Source organism: Pristiophorus japonicus, chromosome 4 (assembly GCF_044704955.1).
Source record: "Pristiophorus japonicus isolate sPriJap1 chromosome 4, sPriJap1.hap1, whole genome shotgun sequence".
Taxonomy (NCBI): domain Eukaryota; kingdom Metazoa; phylum Chordata; class Chondrichthyes; family Pristiophoridae; genus Pristiophorus; species Pristiophorus japonicus.
The window spans coordinates 307817497-307841200 of record NC_091980.1 but is presented as its reverse complement, the minus strand read 5'-3'; the positions used below and the strand labels follow the sequence as shown (position 1 = coordinate 307841200).

Here is a 23704-nt window from a genome sequence, read left to right as displayed (position 1 = left end):
TCGGTGAAGGCGTTGACAATGGCTTGGAGTTCGATCCCTTATGTGCGTAGACACAAGCATCGTCTACGTACTGTAATTCGATGACAGAGGATGAGGCAACCTTGGATCTGGCCTGGAGGCGGCGGAGGTTGAACAGTTTCCCATTTGTTCTGTAGATTAGCTCCACTCCAGCGGGGAGCTTACTGAGGGCAAGATGGAGTATTGCAGCAAGGAAGATCGAGGAGAGCATTGGTGCGATGACACAGCCTTGCTTGACCCCGGTCTAACGTGGAATGGGTCTGCGGTGGATCCGTTGGTCAGGATCACGGCCTGCATGTCGTCGTGGAGGATTGTGACAAACTTTTGAGGGCAGCCGAATCTGAGGAGGACACTCTATAATCCTTCACGGTTGACAGCTCATCCCTCACTCTCTATGTGTATTGTGATAATATAGATAGAGAGAGAGGGATGAGTGGAGGTGCAAGGTAAGTTGGTGTGAGTAAAGATGTGCAGGAGTAGGGTAGGGAAGGCAGAGTGATGGTGATGTGATGAGTGGCACAGAAAGATGGGGTTGAGTGTGGCTTTGCAGTAACGTTTCATGATCTACTGAGATCATTGAAAGGCTTGTGCCACTGCAGCCAGGTCCTCCTGATGCCATCCCTGCTTGTGCCCTCCTGTGCAATGTGCAACCAGGCTGCGTTGGTATCCTGGGGAGGTCTCTTCCGCCCATTGGAAAAGAAGAGAACCTCCATGCATGCTGTCATGGGAGAGCCTGGGGTGCAGCCCTGCACCTCTGTGCGGTGTTTGTCAGTGGTTGTAGCACCTCAATGCTGACAGCGCAACTGTCAAAATAAATTTGCGCATGGTCCCTTTGAGGAAACGGGCTGATGATGCGTCATCAAACCCGCTTCCTTTTAATTGGCCGGGAATCACGCTAGGCGGGCTATCAACGGAAAGTTGTGTGGGAAGCCGAGATGGAGACAGGTGGTTCGGACCCTGCTACCAACATCGCCCGCCTCACTCCAATCTCGGCAGGCGAAATCACAGCCATAGTGAGAGAGAGAGAGAGAGAGAGACTGAAGTCTTGGCCTTGGAGAGAGTAGGTTTACTGGTGTAAGATTTCTAAATCTCTGGCATTAAATTGACAGCAAGACCAATTCTTTTAAAACAATCTGGAATAGTTTATTAAACACAGACACATGCACATCTTTCAGAGAAACAGTAGTCATCAGCTATCCTACGGATTTACTTAGTTACAACAGATACAATGATGTTACAATAAAAACGGTATACTTTACATCCCTCTGGCAAAGCACACGGCCTGCTTCTTTTTCTGCAGAGGGAGGTTCCTGCTTTGCCGTGTGCTAAGGAGAAGAGAGACCCAGCAATCTTTGCTTGGAATATCATACCCCTTAAGGCCATTGTTTCTCAGAAAGCCTCAGGATTGGGTCTTGGTTCCAGGTACGTTCCTGATTGGCTTCTCCTCATACATGTGTCTGTCTGGAGGGCCAGTGCCATTCTTTGGTTAGGTTAATGGCTTTCCAATTAACATCTTTTCTAGTTTGGTGAGTTTCAAAGCCATGCTTCCTTTGTTTCTTGAGCTCTGCCCAGGCAGGAGTCAGGAACTTGGCGAAGGTATCCATTTTGTCTCTTCAAACTTGTCTTTTCAAATAATCTACACTTTTAACATTTATATATATATATATATATATATATATATACAGAATCAATTTTATCATTACTAAACACTTTTATTCTTACACTAGAATGATACCTGGACTTCAAGGGTTAAGTTACGAGGCGAGATTACACAAATTTGGGTTGTATTCCCTATAATTTAGACGGTTAAGGGGTGATCCTATCGCAGTTTCCAAGATATTAAAGGGGACAGATAGGGAAGGCAGAGAAAAACTATTTCCACTGGTTGGGGAGTCTAGGACTAGGCGGGTGCATAGTCTAAAAATTAGAGCCAGACCTTTCAGGGGTGAAATTAGGAAACACTTCTACACACAAAGGGTGGTAGAAGTTTGGAACTCTCGTCCATAAATGGCAATTGATGCTGGATCAATTGTTAATTTTAAATCAGAGATTAATAGCTATTGTTCACCAAAGATATTAAGGCATATGGGCCCAAGGCGAGAATATGGAGTTAGATCACAGATCAGCCATTGAATGACAGAACATGCTCGAGGGGCTGAGTGACCTCTTCCTGTTCCTATGTTCCATGTTTATAGGGGTTGGTGGTGGGGGGGTGGAGGGGGGGGGACAGGGTGGCGGAAGGGTGTGGGGGAGAAAGGGAACGGGAGCGGGTGGTAGGGACGTGGGGGGTCCTGTTAATCCGACCTCATTTAAATAACACTTCCCAGATTCAGCACCTGGCCGGTGGGCGGGAGTGGGAATGGTCTCTGGCAGTCAGTGGGTGGAGGAGTTCCAGGGCCATCGCAGTGGGACTGGGCAGGACTGAGGACTCGGTCTCTGCTCTCCTTTGTAACCCCGCATCTCACCCCCTTCCCCTTTGACGGGCAAGAATGACATTAGGCTGGAAGGTTTGGTCACAGGGAGAGAGCCAGAGATTGAAAACAGATACTCTGAACAATGAGAGACAGAGAGAGTAAGAATGAGGGCGATAGAAACAGACAAAGTGAACATGACCCTTGTTGTTCTGCAGACTAATACGTCAGTGACTATATTGGAGCTAGAACATGATGGAATTAATGCAGAGGGAGTGCAATATCTGATGGAAATGTTAGCCGAGAATTGCTTCATCCAAACTCTGGTAAGATCTTCTGACTTTTTAGAAGTGACTGTAATTGATTCAATGTTGGTCTCATAGCTCTCAAGTTTAAATGAGTTTGGCAATGTGTATAAGAAAGAAAGACTTGCATTTATATAGTGCCTTTTACAACCACTGGATGTCTCAAAAGCACTTTACAGCCAATTAAGTACTTCTGGAGTGCAGTCACTGTTGCAATGTGGAAATGTAGCAGCCAATTTGCACACAGCAAGCTCCCACAAACAGCAATGTGATAATTGTCATGTATTCAACTGTCATTGTAATCCATGCATAAACTGACCTAAGTAGTACAGCGTGAGGACACTGACCACTAGGTGGTGAACTTGTGGGAGACACTCCTAACCTGGACTTTCAGGTATAAAAGGGGAAGCTCCACCCATCTTCTCCACTTCAGTGCTGGCTAATAAAGGTTACTGGTCACAGAATGACCTTCTCTCAAGTATGGGCCTCGTGTGCATTTATACTGTATAGTAAGGACATATTATTGGCGATGAGAAACTGGGATTTAAACCACGCGAGCATGGCCACTAGCAGCACAGACGAGAGGTACTGTGTTGGTGATGATTGGGACAATTTTATTGAGAGACTAAAGCAAAGTTTCATCACTAAGGAATGGCTGGGACAGGATTCGGCCGACAAACGCAGGGCTCATCTGACGGTTTGTGGATCCAGGACGTACTCCCTGATGAAGGACCTTCTAGCGCCAGAGAAGCCGGCAGACAAGACTTTTGAAGAGCTCAGTAAGTTGATCGGGGAACACTTTAAACCGGCGAGCAGCATGCACATGGCGAGACACCGGTTTTACACGCACCGGCGGCAAGAAGGACAAAGCGTTCCAGACTTCGTGGCAGATCTCCGGCGACTGGCGAGCCTATGTAAGTTCCCAGAGGCATGCAGAGCGGAGATGCTGCGAGACTTTTTCATTGAGGGCATCGGGCACGCTGGGGTTTTCAGGAAACTGATTGAGACCAAGACTTGACCTTGGAAACGGCAGCTTTGATAGCCCAGACATTTACCTCAGGGGAGGAAGAGGCCAGAATGATGTTTGACAAAAATCTTGGTTTAAACGCAGCAAATGGACAGGGAGTCAACATTGTTAACGCGGCACACAGTTCTCCAGGCAGACAGGGGCAATCGGACATGCCCAAGCATGTAGTCGATCCCAAAGGGGGAATTCAACAGAGACAATGGCTAGCTGAATGGCGATTCATGCCATCGCAAGGGACAATGCGGCCAGTAATGGGGCCATCAACACCTGTCAATGGTGCGTTTAAGGACAGTTACAGAGACAGTCAGAGACCATCGACTGGTAATGGACCTTTTGTTTCCAACAACGGCTCATGTTGGAGGTGTGGAGGCAAACACACAGCCAAAGCTTGCAGGTATCAGCAATATACCTGCAGAAACTGCAACGTCAGCAGTCATTTGGCGCGTATGTGCAGGAAGCCTGCAACCAGGTTGATGTACGAGAAGGACGGGCCCGATGTAAGCCTTACGAGGCCAAATGAATACTGGGGGAAATCGCTGGAAGCTGAAATTCAGCGAGTTCATGTGGAGCACCTATACAGTTCATATACTAGGACGCCACCGATAATGATGAAAGTGCTCCTCAACGGCATCCCAGTATTAATGGAGCTAGACACGGGGGCCAGCCAGTCCCTGATGAGTATCAAACAGTTCGACAAGTTGTGGGCGTCCAAGGCCAGGAGGCCAAAATTATTGCCGATTGACGCACAGCTACGGACAGAAACAAAGGAGATCATTCCGGTGCTAGGCAGCACCACAGTAGTCGTGACCCACAAAGATTCGGAGAACAGTTTGCCACTCTGGATTGTCCCGGGGCACGGTCCCGCACTACTGGGGAGGAGTTGGCTTGCTGTCATGAACTGGAAATGGGGCGATGTCATTGCAATTTCTTCTGTGGAGCGAATATCATGCTCACAGGTCCTGGACAAATTTGACTCATTAGTTCAACCTGGCAATGGCACTTTCATGGGGACCAAGGTAGTGATTCACATAAACCCAGACGCCAGGCCAGTACACCACAAGGCCAGAGCGGTGCCGTACATGATGCGGGAAAAGATAGAAGGCGAATTGGATCGCCTGCTGAGGGAAGGCATCATCTCGCCAGTCAAATTCAGTGACTGGGCGAGCCCGATCGTGCCGGTGCTCAAGGCGGATGGGTCGGTCAGGATATGTGGTGATTACAAGGCCACCATCAATCGTGTGTCACTCCAAGACCAGTACCCGCTACCGAGAGCGGAGTACCTCTTTGCGACGCTATCCGGTGGCAAACTTTTTTCAAAATTGGACCTGACCTCAGCTTACATGACCCAGGAGCTGGCGAGTGAGTCGAAGAAGCTGACCACCATCACGACACACAAGGGGTTGTTTGAGTACAACAGATGTCCGTTCGGGATTCGCTCGGCCGCCGTGATCTTCCAATGAAATATGGAAAGCCTCCTCAAGTCGATTCCAAGGACGATGGTTTTTCAAGACAATATCCTCATCACGGGTTGCGATACTGAAGAACACCTCCACAACGTGGAGGAGGTGCTACGCAGACTGGACCGGGTAGGGCTGCGATTGAAAAAGGCGAAGTGCGTCTTCCTAGCTCCAGAGGTAGAATTCCTGGGGAGGAGGGTAGCAGCAGATGGGATCAGACCTACTGCGTCCAAAACGGAAGCGATCCAGAGAGCACCCAGACCCCGTAACACGACGGAGCTGCGTTCGTTCCTGGGGCTCCTGAACTATTTTGGTAACTTTCTTCCCAAATTGAGCACTGTTAGAGCTGCTACACATGCTCCTACGCAAAGGTCGCGAATGGGTCTGGGGGGACAGCCAGGAAAGGGCTTTTGATAGAGCACACAATTTGTTCTGCTCCAACAATCTGTTAACGCTATATGACCCATGTAAGAAACTTGTTTTAACGTGTGATGCGTCGCTCTATGGGGTCGTGTGTGTGTTGCAGCATGTTAATGCCAAGGGTCAGTTACAGCCGGTAGCTTATGCCTCCAGAAGTCTGGCCCAGGCAGAAAGGGACTACGGGATGGTAGAAAAGGAAGCGCTTGCATGTATATATGCATTAAAAAAAATGCACCAGTACCTGTTTGACAGGAAATTTGAGCTGGAGACAGATCACAAACCCCTAACGTCGCTTTTGGCTGACAACAAGGCCATAAATGCGAATGCATCGGCCTGCATACAGAGGTGGGCACTCACGTTCGCCGCCTATGACTATACAATTCGGCACAGACCGGGCACTGAAAACTGTGCCAATGCACTCAGCAGGCTCCCACTGGCCATCACCGAGGGAGCAACCGAGCATGCTGCTGAGATGGTCATGGCTGTTGAAGCTTTTGAAAGCGAAGGCTCACTCGTGACAGCCCGTCAGATCAAAATATGGACAAATAGAGACCTGCTACTGTCTTTAGTGAAGAAATGTGTACTGAATGGGGACTGAGCAGCCACATACGGGGCAGGCCCTGAGGAATTTAAACCATTTCACAGGCGCAAGGATGAACTCTCGATTCAGGCCGATTGCCTACTATGGGGGAACCGAGTAGTCATGCCCCAGATGGGCAGAGAGGCGTTCATCCGAGAACTCCACAATGAGCACCCAGGCATTGTCATGATGAAGGCAATTGCCAGGTCACACGTTTGGTGGCCAGCGATAGATGCAGACCTGGAACTTTGTGTTCGCAGGTGCAACACGTGTGCCCAGCTGGGCAATGTGCCCAGGGAAGCCCCCCTTATCCCTGGTCCTGGCCCGCCAAGCCATGGTCACACATCCATGTGGACTACGCAGGTCCTTTCATGGGTAAAATGTTTTTGGTTGTAGTCGACGCCCACTCCAAATGGATCGAGTGTGACATTCTCAATTCAAGCACATCCTCTGACGCGATAGAAAGTCTACGGGCAATGTTCGCCACCCATGGTCTACCGGACGTCTTGGTCAGCGACAATGGCCCGTACTTTACAAGCACTGAATTCCAAGCCTTCATGGCAGGAAATGGTATCAACCATGTCAGAACGGCACCGTTCAAGCCGGCCTCAAACGGCCAGGCAGAATGAACAGTGCAGATAATCAAACAGGGGATGCTCAGAATCCAAGGGGGCATTTATTCCTACTCTTTGCTTCCTGTCTGCCAACCAGTTCTCTATCCACGTCAATACATTACCCCCAATACCATGTGCTTTAATTTTGCACACTAATCTCTTGTATGGGACCTTGTCAAAAGCCTTTTGTAAGTCCAAATACACCACATCCACTGGTTCTCCCTTGTCCACTCTACTAGTTACATCCTCAAAAAATTCTAGAAGATTTGTCAAGCATGATTCCCCTTTCATAAATCCATGCTGACTTGGGCCCATCCTGTCACTGCTTTCCAAATGCGCTGCTATTACATCTTTAATAATTGATTCCAACATTTTCCCCACCACTGATGTCAGGCTAACCGGTCTATAATTCCCTGTTTTTTCTCTCCCTCCTTTTTTAAAAAGTAGTGTTACATTAGCTACCCTCCAGTCCATAGGAATTGATCCAGAGTCTATAGAATGTTGGAAAATGACCACCACTGCATCCACTATTTCTAGGGCCACTTCGTTAAGTACTCTGGGATGCAGACTATCAGGCCCTGGGGATTTATCAGCCTTCAATCCCATCAATTTCCATTACACAATTTCCTGACTAATAAGGATTTCCTTCAGTTCCTCCTTCTTGCTAGACCCTCGGTCCCCTAGCATTTCCTTAGTGAAGACAGAACCAAAGTATTTGTTCAATTGGTCTGCCCAATTCTCCGCCCACGGAGGCCCTTTAGACTTTTTGACAGATCGCAAGTGCTGGGTTTAGGTGCATGTGCTTCGCTTACCTAAACCTAGAACTTGCGGGGGACCCCCACGAGCTCGTGCGCACCTCGTACGCGCCCGTGAGGAGCATGATTTCAAGCTCGTATTTCCAACAAAGGCTGGACAGTAACGCAGACAGAATTGGTTAATACCGTATTCTCGAATATCCTGTCTTTTCCCCTCGATGATGTCGATGAGACTGGAGAAAGGTGAATTTCAGGACCAAGGACATTGCACTGTAAAGATAGGCACATATATGGGGCTGAAATTCATCAGCCCATCGCCGACATTGCTCCTGCAGATCCGCCCAATGCCACTTTCGAGGTGGCCTGGAGCGGGCGGGAGGAGAGAACCGGCAGGAAGCGCCCGCTGACGTCAGCGGGACGGCCGAGTGGCGCCACTCACCTCCCGCCCGCCGAGCTCCCATGTTGATGCGGGTGGCAGTCGGCGGGACTTGGCGGCAGAACGGGGGTAGGCCGCTGCGAGGAGGCTGGTCTGTCCCCAACGGTGCGTATGAAGAACCTGAAAAAAAGGTTAGTGAACATTTAAAAATAAAATTTCCACGGCGACTTACCTGCATGGGGTCCCCTGGAGGTCTTCCGATAGTTTTTTTAATTTTTTACTGATGATTTTTTTTCCAGCTCTTCGACCCTCCGTGGGCCCGACTCCATCCTGGGCGGCACTTGGGCGGCAAACGCCTCTGCCGCTGAGAATGGGACCTCCCGCCCGCTGCCGCCCAGATTGGCGGCGTACGTCGTCCATTTGCCACCCGCCGACCTTCGAGGGACTTCGGCGATAAAAGCCCCGCTCAAAGTACCGTCCGGGACCTCGGTGGCCATCAGCGGCACTTTGGGCGGCACTTGGGCTGGCGGGGGCCTTGATCAAAATCGGCCCCATAGATTATTAAAAAAAATAAGCTAAGTGGATAATATTGAGCTTTTAAATGAATAGGTGTTGAGGGTTGTTGCTGGTGAACAAAATCTGGTGAAACCTGATATATCCAATAAATCAGTGTGGCCAAAGGTCAGCGTCCTGAAACATTAAAAGCAAGCGCTCTACGCGGAGCTTCGACGTGGCAAGCGAGCCCTAGGTGGGCAGAGGAAACGCTTCAAGGACACCCTCAAAGCCTCCTTGATAAAGTGCAACATCCCCACCGACACCTGGGAATCCCTGGCCAAAGACCGCCCTAAGTGGAGGAAGTGCATCCGGGAGGGCGCTGAGCACCTCGAGTCTCGTCACCGAGAGTATGCAGAAAGCAAGCGCAGGCAGCGGAAGGATCGTGCGGCAAACCAGGCTCCCTACCCACCCTTTCCTTCAACCACTATCTGCCCCACCTGTGACAGAGACTGTAGGTCCCTCACTGGACTCCTCAGTCACCTGAGAACTCACTTTTAGAGTGGAAGCAAGTCATCCTCGACTCCGAGGGACTGCCTATGATGATATGACGATGATAATCCTACCTTCCAATCTCCGCGGAATTTGCCTGATCAGCATCTTCTGTTTTTTTGAACAAAGCAGGAGTTTAACACTGAAAGTGTCAAATCAAAGCTAACAAAAGTGCTGATTAAGTCAGGAAAGAAAGAAAGACTTGCATTTCTATAGCACCTTTAAAGACCACTGGACGTCCCAAAACGCCTGACAGCCAATGAAATACTTTTTGAAGTGTAGCTACTGTTGTAATGTAAGAAACACCTTGATAACTGGAACGTCAGTGTAGATTTTTGTGCCACTTTTCACACAGCAAGCTCCCACAAACAGCAATGTGATAATGACCAGATAATCTGTTTCAGTTATGTTGATTGAGGGATAAATATTGGCGCAGGACACCAGGCATAACTCCCCTGTTCTTCTTCGAAATACTGCTGTGGGATCTCATACATCCACCTGAGAGAGCAGACGGGGCTTCGGTTTGTCTCAGCCAAAAGACGGCACCTCCGACAGTGCAGCACTCCCTCAGCACTGCACTGGGGTGTTAGCCTGCATTATGTGTTCAAGTCTCTGAAGTGGGACTTGAACCCACAACTTCTGACTCAGAGGCGAGAGTGCTGCCCACTGAGCCACGGCTGACAGGAGCAATGAATAATTATATGCCTGGAGTTAAACGGCAGTGGAAAGAAAGAAAACGTGTAAAAATTGTAATGAAATCTGAGACACTATTTTATTTCCATTTTTAAAATATCTGTAACCCTTCCAAGATAAATTATTGTGGCTTGCAACTCAGAAATGCATCACGCACCAAAATACTGCACAAAATAAAATAGCAAAATTCTAAATTTGCTTGGGGACCGTATGCCGAGAATCTGTAAAAATAACACCTTCAGTGTCCGCACGGCCTTCACGCATTCCATTTAGTGAGTTTATAGTATTGTGCTGTACATGCAATAGCAAGTAAGCCATTTAGGACCGAGCTGAGGAGAAACTTCTTCACTCAGAGAATTGTGAACCTGTGGAATTCTCTACCACAGAATGTTCTTGGGACCAGTTCGTTCGATATATTCAAAAGGGAGCTAGATGTGGCCCTTACTAAAGGGCTAAAGGGATCAAGGTGTATAGAGAGAAAGCAGGAATGGGGTACTAAAGTTGTAAAAATGATCAGCCATGATCATATTGAATGGTGGTGCAGGCTTGAAGGGCCGAATGGCCTACTCCTGCACCTATTTTCTATGTTTCTATGTTTCTATACCCTCAAGTGAAGCTTTGGCAAGTTCGTGTCCTGCTGTGCTTTCCTTATAACTACAGGGCATTGGCCTATATTCAGGCTGTGTTGTGTTGCCAGCTTTGCTTGGTGTTGCTGATCCAGCTTTTGCTAGTTTTGTAGGTGGGTGTACATGCATTTCAGTGCATGTGTGCGCATTTGTCTGTGTGTGCCCGCGTTTGTGTGTGCAGTACAGCAGGACCTGGGGGTACTTGTGCATGAAACACAGAAAGATAGTATGCAGAGACAGCAAGTGATCAGGAAGGCCAATGGAATCTTGGCCTTTATTGCAAAGGGGATGGAGTATAAAAGCAGGGAAGTCTTGCTACCGTTATACAGGGTATTGGTGAGGCCACACCTGGAATACTGGGTGCAGTTTTGGTTTCCATATTTAAGGAGCAATATAGTTGCTTTGGAGACAGTTCAGAGAAGGTTCACTAGGTTGATTCCGGAGATGAGGGGGTTGACTTACGAGGAAAGGTTGAGTAGGTTGGATCTCTACTCATTGGAGTTCAGAAGAATGAGAGGTGATCTTATCGAAACATATAAGATTATCAGGGGGCTTGACAAGGTGGATGCAGAGAGGATGTTTCCACTGATAGGGGAGACTAGAACTAGGGGGCATAATCTTAAAATAAGGGGCCGCCCATTTAAAACTGAGATGAGGAGGAATTTCTTCTCTCAGCGGGTTGTAAATCTGTGGAATTCGCTGCCTCAGAGAGCTGTGGAAGCTGGGACATTGAATAAATTTAAGACAGAGATAGACAGTTTCTTAACTGATAAGGGATTAAGGGGTTATGGGGCGCGGACAGGGAAGTAGACCTGAGTCCATGATCGGATCAGCCATGATCGTATTAAATGGTGGAGCAGGCTCGAGGGGCCTTATGGCCTACTCCTGCTTATGTTCTTATGTTCTTATGTATGTGTGTGTGTGCGTGCATGTGTATCTGTGTGTGTGCGCACATGTGACTCTGTGTGTGTGACTGTGCGTGTATGTGTGTATGTGCGCGCACGTGTGACTGTGTGTCTGTGTGTGCGTGTGCACATGTAACTGTGTGTGTGACTGTGTGTGTGTGTGTGTGTGTGCGCACGTGTGACTGTGCGCGTATGTGTGTCTATGCGCGCACGTGTGTCTGTGTGTGCGTGTGCACATGTAACTGTGTGTGTGTGTGTGTGTGTGTGTGTGTGTGCGCGCGCGCGCATGTGTTTGGGGCCTGCGTGGACTCACTGCCTGGGGGTAGATTTTGACTTTGTGCAATAGGGTGAAACGGGTGATAGTGAATCGGTAGCCTGTTTAACGTTGATCCTGGATTTTATTGCTATTGACTTCAATGGGAGCGATGCAGTATGGACTGCCAATTCGCTATCAGCCTTTTTACATTTTCGCACAAAGTCAACATTTACCCCCCCTTAAATTTTGGTATTTATCACCCCAGATCTCTCACACTGTATTAATTCCTGTGATTTCAGAATTTGTCCAACAATGAGTTACGAACATGGGGAGTGGAAGTGTTGTGTAGAATGCTTCCACTGAACATCTCCCTCAAGTGCATCAATCTCGCGGGTAAGCACTGCGCTTATATAAAGATGTGAACCTTTCATTTCTGCGATACAGTTCACTGTTGTCTGCTCCCAGAACATGACTGATCCAGTACAGTTATGGAGATGGGGGAAGCTGGGAATGACTCAGGTCACAGGTGTTGGTTTACTGTAAGTCCCAGACATGCCATTCCGAGCCAAAAGACTTGTCTGTACTGTAGCTGTGGCCAAATCTACAGCTGGTTTTAAAGGAAAACAGAGTGAGTTCATGCACAATCCGAGGCAGCAAATTCCTCTTCCCTTATCCTGACCTGAGGGATTCACCATGGTAACTGTTAGCAGATTTCTTAGTAGAAAGCTTCGCAACAAAGGGTTGTTAATCCGGCGACAATAACTCCACTTACGATTCACGCACAAGCGTTTTTTGTATAATAACAAACATTATTATAGTGACCGATTCGGTCTTCCAGTTATATTCAATGAAATGCAAATAATCCAACCTGGTTCCCAGGCTCCGACTACCTCCGAAAACGTTCTCCGATGTCAGAGACCAACACAAGTCCTGGAGAGACCAGCTCCCACCCTCCAGGCCCTCCGCATGGCTTCATTGCTCCTAGCCCTCGAGAACACTCTGAAGTTAAAGGGAACCTGGTCCTATTGTTATACTATACTACAACTTTGGCCTGTGTTTACGTAATACATAGTTTGCACGTTTAGCGGAGGCCCCATTTTTAGTTGTTTAATGCAGCTTCTAGTCTTTTCGGCTTTTGCCTCTGTGCTACAATCTTTGAGTACTGTAATGTATTTGCTTCATGGGTTCTTTGCTTAAGAATTCATTGCAACACATTGCTATTAAGAACTAGTTGGTTTATTAACAGAGGTTTAACAATCACACCGCACATTACCAGTTCATCCACCAGGCTCACAACCACAGGCCTCATCGTGGATCCCCCGAACTCAACTGGCTGGGGTTTTATTGAGTCTTGTAAACATCACATGACTGGCTAAGCCATTCCCAACTCAGCAGCTTTCATCATCATCATCATAGGCGGTCCCTCGAACGAGGATGACTTGCTTCCACATGAGTTCACAGATGTTTCAATGAAGGACCCAATGTTCCAGTCCTGAACTCCAATTGAAGGGGTGGAAGATGCCTGTGTGTGGATTTTTTTAACGTGTGGTGACCGTTGCACACCACTTTACAAACCTGAGTACTCACAGATACATACATTACAGCTATAGTGCAGTAAGTGTTTAGGACAAATGTTTATCCCATTTTCTCGGCCCGTTGTTCATACATAGAGGCAAGATGAAGTTCCCTTTCTCCCACATTTGCTCTGCCACTAAAAATGCTACAAGAAAGGAATTCTGGCACAGATAGACTTTTTAAATAATCTTAAAACATTCTCACAGAATGAGCAATCATTGTGAGTCAATTAACTTTCTTTCTGGCTTTACCCTGAATCATCTTGGAGTTTATAATCAATTAATATTACATTTACATAAGCGCACATAACTAGTCTAAATTTCATTCGGTAAATACTGCACAGACAGAGAAATCGCAATGTATTGTACAGAAAGCTACAGTGTACCATATTATCAAGAAATTCATTGACTTAAAAGATTCTCGAGCTCTCCCTTTACCCGTATCCATCTTGTGGATAATTCTTGCTAAGCATTATTTCTTCCTAACTCTCAATTATCCCAATCCAAAATCTATGTCCCTCTCCATTTCAACTTCAGCGTCAATCCCTCTGGCAGGTACCTGTGTGTTGAACTCTGTCCTGAATGTTTCATGAATTAGATCATTTCTGGAGCATGTGTCTTGCCTTGATGTATTAAAAGGCTGTTTCACTCTCTGGAACTGCATTATCCATTTCATGTCGTGCTGTTGTCAAGTAACTGAGCATGTCTGAGACCCGTCCATCAGTGCAAATTCAGCAGGCATTGACGCATGTTCGTGCCTCACATTTACACACACATACACACACACACCGATATCCCAATATCATGCCACATGTGACATCCAATACAAGCCATCCTTGGGCTATCAGGTGATCTTATAACCAGATTGTGGGGGGGGCATCTGGAGATCTTTGCTCATCTCGCCCTGCATGGTGCCACTATCTCAGGGAGTGGCCAGGCTAGAACGAGAGAATGTTTTAAGATGTTTTAAAAAGTCAACCTATCCCAGCATTCCTTTCTTTTTGCCTTTTTCGTGGTAGAGCAAATGTGAGAGAAAGGGGAATTTAATCTTGTCTCTATATATGAAAAACTGGTTTAGGAAACGGGATAATCATTTGGCCTAATCGCGTACTATACTGTAACTAAAGCTTGCAGCACACAAGCAAAGGCTGGAAAGTTGGGTAAACACCTAAACATGGGGCCTCAGCTTAAAGGGGAAATTACGTATTACGTAAGCACAGGCCAAGTATTATAGTGTAAAAATAGGACCAGGTCCCCTTTAACTTAACGTAAGAACATAAGAACATAAGAATTAGGAACAGGAGGAGGCCATCTCGCCCCTCGAGCCTGCTCCGCCATTCAAAAAGATCATGGCTGATCTGGCCGTGGACTCAGCTCCACTTACCCGCCCGCTCCCCATAACCCTTAATTCCCTTCAGAACGTTCTCAAGGGCCAGGTGCAATGCTGCCATGCTGAGTGCCTGGAGGGCAGGAGCTGGTCTCTCCAGGACTTGTGTTGTTCCCTGACATCATATAGCGTTCTTGGAGGTGGTTGAAGCCTGGGAACCAGCATGTATTATTTTAATGTCATTCAATATAACTGGAAGATCAAATCAGTCACTGTAATAAAGCTTGTTATCATAAAAAACACTTGTGTGTGACTCATAAGCGGAGTTACTGCCGACGGAATAACAACCCTTGGTTGCGACGGTAACCACCAAGAAATCTGCTAGCAGTAACTGCACTATTTATTTAGGGTTTTTTTTACAGCGAGGCCTGTCAGTGCTGAGCAATGGAATGTCCATTTTGCACATAGCACTCCCAGATCAAGCATAAGACATGGTAAGTGCAGAATATATGGGGTACGGTAGCATAGTGGTTAAGTTACTGAACTAGTAATCAAGATTAATGATCCAGAAATGTGATTTCAAATCCCCCACCACGGCAGCTGAGGAATTTAAATTCAGTTAATTAAATAAAGCTGGTATCATTAACATGAAACTATCATCTGCTTCACTAATGTCCGTCTGGGAAGGAAATCTGCTGTCTTTACCCGGTCTGGCCTACATGTGACTCCAGACCCATAGCAATGTGGTTGGCTCTTAACTGCCCTCTGCGGTTCAAGACGGTGGCTCAACACCACCTTCTCGAGGGCAGTTAGGGATGAGCAATAAATGCCGGCCTTGCCAGCGATGCCCATATCCCGTGAATGAATAATGTATATATACCCCTGTACTCTATTCCAAGGATGGCCTTGAATTACTGCAGGCCCTGGCACTAGGGTTGACAACATTCAGGCTTGATAAATGGCAAGTAACATTCGCACCACACAAGCGCCAGGTAATGACTATCTCCAACAAGCGAGAGTCTAACCACCGCCCCTTGATATGCAACAGTAATACCATCGCCAAATCCCCCACCATCAACATCCTGGGGGTCACCGTTGACCAGAAACTTAACTGGACCAGCCACATAAATACTTTGGCAACAAGAACGGATCAGAGGCTGGGTATTCTGCGAGTGTCTCACCTCCTGACTCCTCAAAGCCTTTCCACCATCTACAAGGCACAAGTCAGGAGTGTATTGGAATACTCTCCACTTGCCTGGATGAGTGCAGCTCCAATAACACTCAAGAAGCTCGACACCATCCAGGACAAAGCAGCCCGCTTGATCGGCACCCCATCCACCACCTTCAACATTCACTCCCTCCACCACCGGCGCCCCCTGGCTGCAGTGTGTACCATCTACAAGATGCACTGCAGCTGCTCGCCAAGGCTTCTTCGACAGCACCTCCCAAACCCGCGACCTCCACCACCTAGATGAACAAGGGCAGCAGGCGCATGGGAACACTATCACCTCCACGTTCCCCTCCAAGCTACACACCATGCTGACTTGGAAATATATCGCCGTTCTTTCATTGTCGCTGGGTCAAAATCCTGGAACTCTCTCCCTAACAGCACTGTGGGAGTACCTTCACCAGCTGCAGCAGTTCAAGAAGGCGGCTCACCACCACCTTCTCAAGGGCAATTAGGGACGGGCAATAAATGCCGGCCTTGCCAGCGACGCCCACATCCCGGAACGAATAAAAAAAGACTCTGGTACAACTTAGTCCTGGTGGTTTCATCAAATGACCTCCAACTGTCCCACCCCTACACTCCCACTATTGGTCGCTCATCCTCATGTGCCCTGCCTTCCCACGGCAACTCGAAAGCTTTTCATGACCTGATTGGATGATCCTGGACTGTCAAAGTCAAACAGCATTTATTGCCCATCCTTAATTGCCCTTTTCACTCATCTCCAATATTTGTAAAGCTAATAATCGAAAGTGTTCAAAGAAAATGACATTAAAAACTCACCATTGTTTTCAATGCCCTTACGATTGCTTCTCCTGCACACAGCAGGGTCCTGGAGATTGTTCTTTAACCCCAGAGACTGTGCAATCCCACCAGCGATACGCCCCCCGAGCACAAGTCATCAAGGGGTGCAGTGCAGTGGAAGGCCAGGAAATTAGGCCAAGACCCGGGTTCCAGCTTTCGCTGGTAGTTTCTGCGGGGGAGCCTGTTCTGGGCGATACTTCCATCGCCAGCTAACGTGGACCGTTTGATCAGAATACACGTGCCAGAGCACGGGCCGCCAAAGGGAACTCCCAGCTCAGGAATTCCCTCGCCCCTGCCCTTGGGCTACACCGAGCGTCCAGTACAGCGAGCTCGACCGGTCATGCCAGACCTCGGACAAGAGGTTGTGGGGCCCACCGGGGGAGTTCAGGCCCGCTGTAAAGGGAGACATGAGCCCGTTTAATTAAAACTCCCAACACCAGCGGAGCCCGCAGTTGGCTTGGGCCACATTTCCCGCTCTTTTGGTCAGTGCCCAAGATGCACTCATCGTGATGCAAACACTCACCTGCAGTATTGAAATGAGGGAACCATACAGCGCAGAAGGAGGCCATTCGGCCCATCGTGCTTGTGATGTCTCTTTGAAAGAGACATCACAAGCAATTATTCCCACTCCCCCCTGCTCTTTCCCCAGAGCCCTGCACCATAAGAAAATAAGGACATAAGAAATAGGAGCAGGAGTAGGCCATACGGCCCCTCGAGCCTGCTCCGCCATTCAATAAGATCATGGTCGCTCCAATCATGGACTCAGGTTCACTTCCCTGCCCGCTCCCCATAACCCCTTAATCCCTAATCGGTTAAGAAACTGTCTATCTCTGTCTTAAATTTATTCAATGTCCCAGCTTCCACAGCTCTCTGAGGCTGCGAATTCCACAGATTTACAACCCTCCAAGAGAAGAAATTCTTTCTCATCTCAGTTTAAATGGGCGGCCCCCTATTCTAAGATTATGCCCCCTAGTTCTAGTCTCCCCTATTAGGGGAAACATCCTCTCTGCATCCACCTTGTCAAGCCCCCTCATAATCTTATACGTTTCTCAAAGATCACCTCTCATTCTTCTGAACTCCAATGAGTAGAGGCCCAACCTACTCAACCTTTCCTCATAAGTCAACTCCCTCATCCCCGGACTCAACCGAGTGAACCTTCTCTTTCAGGGGGACGTCCCTCTGCAACCGGAGACTTTATCAGGGTCAGAGTGGGGTCCCTGGTATATAGGGCAGCATAATCTAGTCCCTTGGCCCATATGTTATTCCTTGGCCCAAACATTATTCCCTGGCCTATGGGCAGCGACAACAGAATCTATGACCCGCAGCACTCAGTACTCACAGGCTAACACCCCAAGGAGTAATTCAATGCAACATAACTTCCTTAATGATTTTTTTCTCAAATCTGCAGGAAACAAACTGCTAAACAACGATGCTGCATTTTTTGATGAAGCTTTATCCGTAAGTAAAGAGGACAACTGTTGGTGAAATATTCCACAGTCTTATTTCCAGCTGATTTATTTTTGGTTGGTGACCACATTGCACGTTTCTCTATTAGACAGCCTAGTTGGACCAACAGTTGCATGTTTAATTCTCGGTGCTTTGGTTGTTGTAGGTATTTATTATATTGTATTCCGTGCCCTCCCTTTTCCCTTTATTGGTGTTCCCTAAATGCAATGTGTTGTGTGTGGAGAAAGAGTCAGACTGAACACTGTGAGCTCAAAGTAAAGTGTGACCTTAGTCTTTTATTGCAGGTCTCCAGAGTGTCTCTCCAACCTGTGAGGCCTCCTTAAATACCTGAGCTCCCAAGGGATTATGAGATCCCTTGGGACTCCAGGGGATGAGCCCTCTGGTGGCTGTACAGAGTAAATACAAGTCCACATACAAAACAACACTCCCCGCCAAAGTCAATAGTGTAACTATTTACAATGTGAGTCAATCTGGGGCCCTTCTTGCCCTGGTTGATCGTCTCGGTGTGAAAGCTGGTGTTGTTGAATCATTTGTTGGGCCCTCGCTGGGCTGCTGTGCAGCTGGCCTTGCTGGGCTGCCTGGTGTGTTGGGCTCTGCAGGGCTGCTGTGGATAATGGGTTCTGCTTCGTGGTCAACCGTGGTGCCGGCAGTGACGGGTGATTGCTCACTCTCAAATGCTTCCATAACCATGGCTAGATCTGCGGGCTGCGCCATTTCCACCCCCGTGGTGGGCAATGGCAGCCTACTGAGAGCATCGGCGCAGATTTCTGTGCCTGGCCTGTGGCGGATGGCATAGTTGTTTGCGGACAACATGAGTGTCCATCTCTGGATGTGGGCCGATCCGTTGGTATTTATCCCTTTACTTTCGGAAAGCAGGGATATAAGTAGCTTATGGTCAGTTTCCAATTCGAATTTTAGCCCAAATAGGTATTGATGCATTTTCTTTACCCCATAGACACACGTTAACGCTTCTTTTTCAATCATACTGTAGGCTCTCTCAGACTTAGACAGACTCCTGGATGCATAAGCAACTGGTTGCAGTTTCCCGAAATCATTAGCTTGTTGCAATACACAGCCGACGCCATATGATGACGCATCACATGCTAGTACTAAACGTTTACATGGATCATACGACACAAGCAATTTGTTTGAGCATAACAATTTTCTCACTTTTACAAAGGCATTTTCATGGCTTTTACCCCAAACCCATTCACCCCCTTTTCATAGTAAGACATGTAGTGCTTTTAGCAGTGTGCTGAGACCCGGTAAGAAGTTACCAAAGTAGTTCAAGAGTCCCGAGACGACTGCAGCTCCGTCACGTTCTGTGGCCTCGGTGCGTTCTCAGTTGCCTCCGTCTTCGCGTTGGTGGGCCTGATGCCGTCCGCCGCAATCCTCCTTCCCAAGAACTCCATTTCAGGCGCCAGGAAAACGCACTTCGAGCGTTTTAATCTGAGCCCCACACAGTTGACTCGACTAAGAACCTCCTCCAGATTCTGCAGGTGCTCGACTGTGTTCCGACCTGTGACCAAGATGTCATCCTGGAAGACCACAGTGTGCGGGACCGACTTCAGTAAACTTTCCATGTTTCTCTGGAATATTGCCGCCGCTGATCGGATTCCAAATGGGCATCTGTTATAAACAAAAAGACCTCTGTGCGTGTTGATGCAGGTGGGGGCGTTCGATGATTCCTCCAGTTCCTGCATCATGTAGGCTGAAGTCAGATCCAGCTTCATGAACGTCTTTCCTCCTGCCAGCGTTGCAAAGAGATCGTCGGCCTTTGGTAGTGAGTATTGGTCCTGCAGGGAGAAACGATTGATAGTTACTTTGTAATCGCCACAGATTCTGACGGTGCTGTCTCCCTTGAGGACTGGGACAATAGCTGAACTCGATCAGTGAAATGATGCCCTCTCTTTGCAGCAGGTCTAGCTCGATCTCTACCCTTTCTCTCATCATGTACAGTACTGCTCTCGCTTTGTGAAGGATGGGTCGCGCCCCCAGATCTGCACTTTTGCTCCTTGGAATTTCCCGATGCCTGGTTCGAACAGTAAAGGAAATTTGTTTAAGACCTGGGCACACGAAGTGTCATCAGCGGGCGATAGCGCTCGGATGTCGTCCCAGTTCCAGCGTATCATTCCCAGCCAGCTCCTGCCGAGCAGTGTGGGACAATCGCTCAGTACCAACCAGAGTGGTAGCTTGTGCACTGCTCCATCGTAGCAAACCTATACGGTAGCACTGCCAATTACAGGAATCAGTTCTTTAGTGTAACAAGGCCTTGAGGCCTTGTTGCACCACAACCTTTGAAAGTCTTTTTGCCCATGATGGACTGGCTCGCGCCCATGTCCAGCTCCATTGACACCGGGAGTCCATTTAGTTCAACAGTCAGCATTATCGGGGGACAATTCGTGGTGAATGTGTGCACACCATGTATCTCTGCTTTCTCTAGCTGAGGCTCTGGTTCATCGTGATCCTCCATGGATCTGTCTTCCTCTGCAACATGGTGGTTTGCAGGTTTAACAGGCTTTGCAGCTCGCCTGCACACTCGTTGGAGGTGTCCCATTATTCCACAGCCCTTGCAAACGTACTCTTTGAATTGTCCCGATGATCACCCCCGTAGCGCCAACAAGGAGTTAATGGCCTTACATTCATCACCCTTGATAGTGGATTTTGAGTCCTCTGCGGACGTGCAGCTGCAGGTATGTGTGACCTGCCCTGTACGTTACGATTCGAAAACAACATTACTTTGTTCACAGTATTTGTAGCAGCACTTATGTGCTGAGAGATTTGCTTCGTATTGTCACTGGTGGCAATGAACGCCTGGGCTATCGCTATGGCCTTACTCAAGGTTGGGGTCTCTATAGTCAAAAGTTTGGGAAATATGGTTTTGTGGCCAATGCCAAGTACGAAAAAGTCTCTGAGCATGTACTCCAAATGTCCTTCAAATTCGCAATGTCCTGCAAGGTGTCTTAGCTCGGCAACATAACTCGCCACTTCCTGAACTTCAGACCTTTTGTAGGTGTAGAACCGGTACCTCGCCATCAGAACGCTTTCCTTCGGGTTCAAATACTCTCAGACCAGTGTGCACAAATTGTCGTACGATTTCTCCGAGGGTTTCGCTGGAGTGAGCAGATTCTTCATGAGGCCATACGTTGGTGCCTCACAGACAGTGAGGAGGATCGCCCTTCGTTTGGCAGCGCTCTCTTCCCCAACTAGCTCATTGGCCATGAAGTATTGGTCGAGTCGCTTCACAAAAGTTTCCCAATCATCTCCCTCCGCGAATTTCTCCAGGATGCCCACTGTTCTCTGCATCTTTGGGTTCGCTATCTGTATCTCGTCGCCAGTTGTAGTGTATGAAGAAAGAGTCAGACTGAACACTGTGAGCTCAAAGTAAAGTGTGACCTTAGTCTTTTATTGCAGGTCTCCAGAGTGCCTCTCCAACCTGTAGAGCCTCCTTAAATACCTGTGCTCCCTAGGGATTATGGGATCCCTTGGGACTCCAGGGGATGAGCCCTCTGGTGGCTGTACAGAGTAAATACAAGTCCACATGTATAACACAATGTACCTTCAGCAACCAAGCTGGCAGCCAGAGAATCATTTCCTGAGCTGATCCCATCAAAAATAGAGCTTGGATTTATGAGAATGATTCTAGGGATGAGGGACTTCAGTTACATGGATAAACTGGAGAAGCTGGGGTTGTTCTGTTTGGAGCAGAGAAGGTTGAGAGGAGATTTGATGGAGATGCTCAAAATCATGAGGGGTCTAGACAGAGTGGATGGAGAGAAACTGTTCCCATTGGCGGAAGGGTCGAGAACCAGAGGACACAGATTTAAGGTGATTGGCAGAAGAACCAAAGGCGACATGAGGAAAATCTTTACGCAGCAAGTGGTTAGGATCGGGAATGCACAGCCTGAGAGGGTGGTGGAGGCAGACTCAGTCACGGTTCTCAAAAGGGAATTGGATAAGTACCTGAAAGGAAAAAAATTGCAGAGCTACAGGGAAAGGTCGGGGGAGTGGGACGAGCTGAGGTGCTCTTGCAGGGAGCCGGCACAGGCTCGACGGGCTGAATGGCCTCCTTCTGTGCTGTAACCATTCTATGACTCTATGGTGGATATTTCTTTGGGGATGGGATTTGAAGTTTCTAGGGATACGACAGACATGGTTAAATACTCCATGGAACATGATGGTTCTTTATATGTGGGACAATTGTAGATATCATGAGATGGGGTAAAGATTAGACCGGTAATCAGTTCCTTTAGGAAGCCGGGGAAACCTTGGCAGCTGCCGTGCTTGGGTAATGAAAGGAGTTGGGTGGAGTCCATGGTGTACAGCAGGTTGCTCCAGCACGTGCTGCTCCCTGGAGTGGTGGCGTGTCTCACTTGCTGGAGCAGAGCAACGGCAGTGAAGCGGGATTCCACCAAGATCCAGGTCGGTGATTGGAGTGTGGGCAGGTGCAGCAGGACCGTTGAGGTCGGGGCGAAGGAGCGGCAAGAGTTTGTAGAGGGATGTGATCAGGGCCCAGGAGAGGCGTGAGTTCGGGGCCCAAAAGAGGCGAGGGCCCAGGGGCAGCATGGACCAGCCCACACTGCGAGATGTATGCGCACTAGGTCCGTGCAGCAGTGCTGGTCTCCAGTCATCCTGGTTAATCCTTGCCACTGGACCAAGACCTCGCTCTGTCAAGCCCGTGTGGTGGCTGGTGTGCACCATACACAGGCATCTTCCACTCTTCAAGATTTAGTTCAGGACCTGGAATTTTAGGTCCTTCATTGAAACACCTGTGAACTTTTTGACGTGGAAGCAAGTCATCCTCGATTCGAGGGACTGCTTATGATAGCAGGTTGCCCTTGCAGTAATTGGCTGGGTCAGATCTATTCTGTTGTTTTTCTTGTAGATAGGATGTCATCATCATCATAGGCAGTCACTCGAAATCTAAAAGTGAGTTCTTAGGTAACTGAACAGTCCAATACGGGAATTACAGTCCCTGTCACAGGTGGGACAGACAATGGTTGAAGGAAAGGGTGGGTGGGGAGTCTGGTTTGTCGTTTACTCCTTCCGCTGCCTGCGCTTGTTTTCTGCACGCTCTCGGCGATAAGACTCGAGGTGCTCAGCGCCCTCCCGGATGCTCTTCCTCCACTTAGGGTGGTCTTTGGCCAGCGACTCCCAGGTGTCAGTGGGGATGTTGCATTTTATCAAGGAGGCTTTGAAGGTGTCCTTGAAACATTTCCTCTGCCCACCTGGGACCTGCTTACCCAGGTGGGCAGAGGAAATGTTTCAAGGACACTGCTTGCTTTGGGAATCTCGTGTCAGGCATGCGGACAATGTGGCCCGCCCAACAGAGCTGGTCGAGTGTGGTAAGTGCTCAGATGCTGGGGGCATTGGCCTGATCGAGGACGCTAATGTTGGTGCGTCTGTCCTCCCAGGGGATTTGCAGGATCTTGTAGAGACATTGTTGGTGGTATTTCTCCAGCGATTTGAGTTGTCTACTGTATATAGTCCACATCTCTGAGCCATACAGGACGGCGGGTATCACTACAGCCCTGTAGAACATAAGCTTGATGGCTTGAACACTCTTTTCCTCAGGCGGCCAAAGGCTGCACTGGCACACTGGAGGCTGTGTTGTACCTCATCGTTGATGTCTGCCCTTGCTGATAATAGGCTCCTGATGTACCTGGTCAATCTTATACAGTCAGACAGATGCCAGTATCATGGCTGCATTGGCACACCTTGGCTAGGGTGCTGGCAGTGGGGTGCGGGGGTGGGGGGGTGGGGGTGGTGGGTCGGGGGAGTGGGGTGGAAGGCTGACAACTACTTCCAGTGGACAGATTT

At 48.4% G+C, this 23704-nt stretch overlaps 1 protein-coding gene across 1 annotated transcript in view; it reads left to right on the top strand.

The window, feature by feature from the left end:
* LOC139262795 (leucine-rich repeat-containing protein 74A) overlaps positions 1-23704 on the top strand; it is a 117474-nt gene that overhangs the window by 43266 nt on the left and 50504 nt on the right. Inside the window, exons 4-6 of the mRNA XM_070877947.1 lie at positions 2648-2755; positions 11787-11880; positions 17826-17875. Of these exons, the coding sequence (XP_070734048.1) occupies positions 2648-2755; positions 11787-11880; positions 17826-17875 (252 nt within the window). The remainder of the gene's footprint in view (positions 1-2647; positions 2756-11786; positions 11881-17825; positions 17876-23704) is intronic.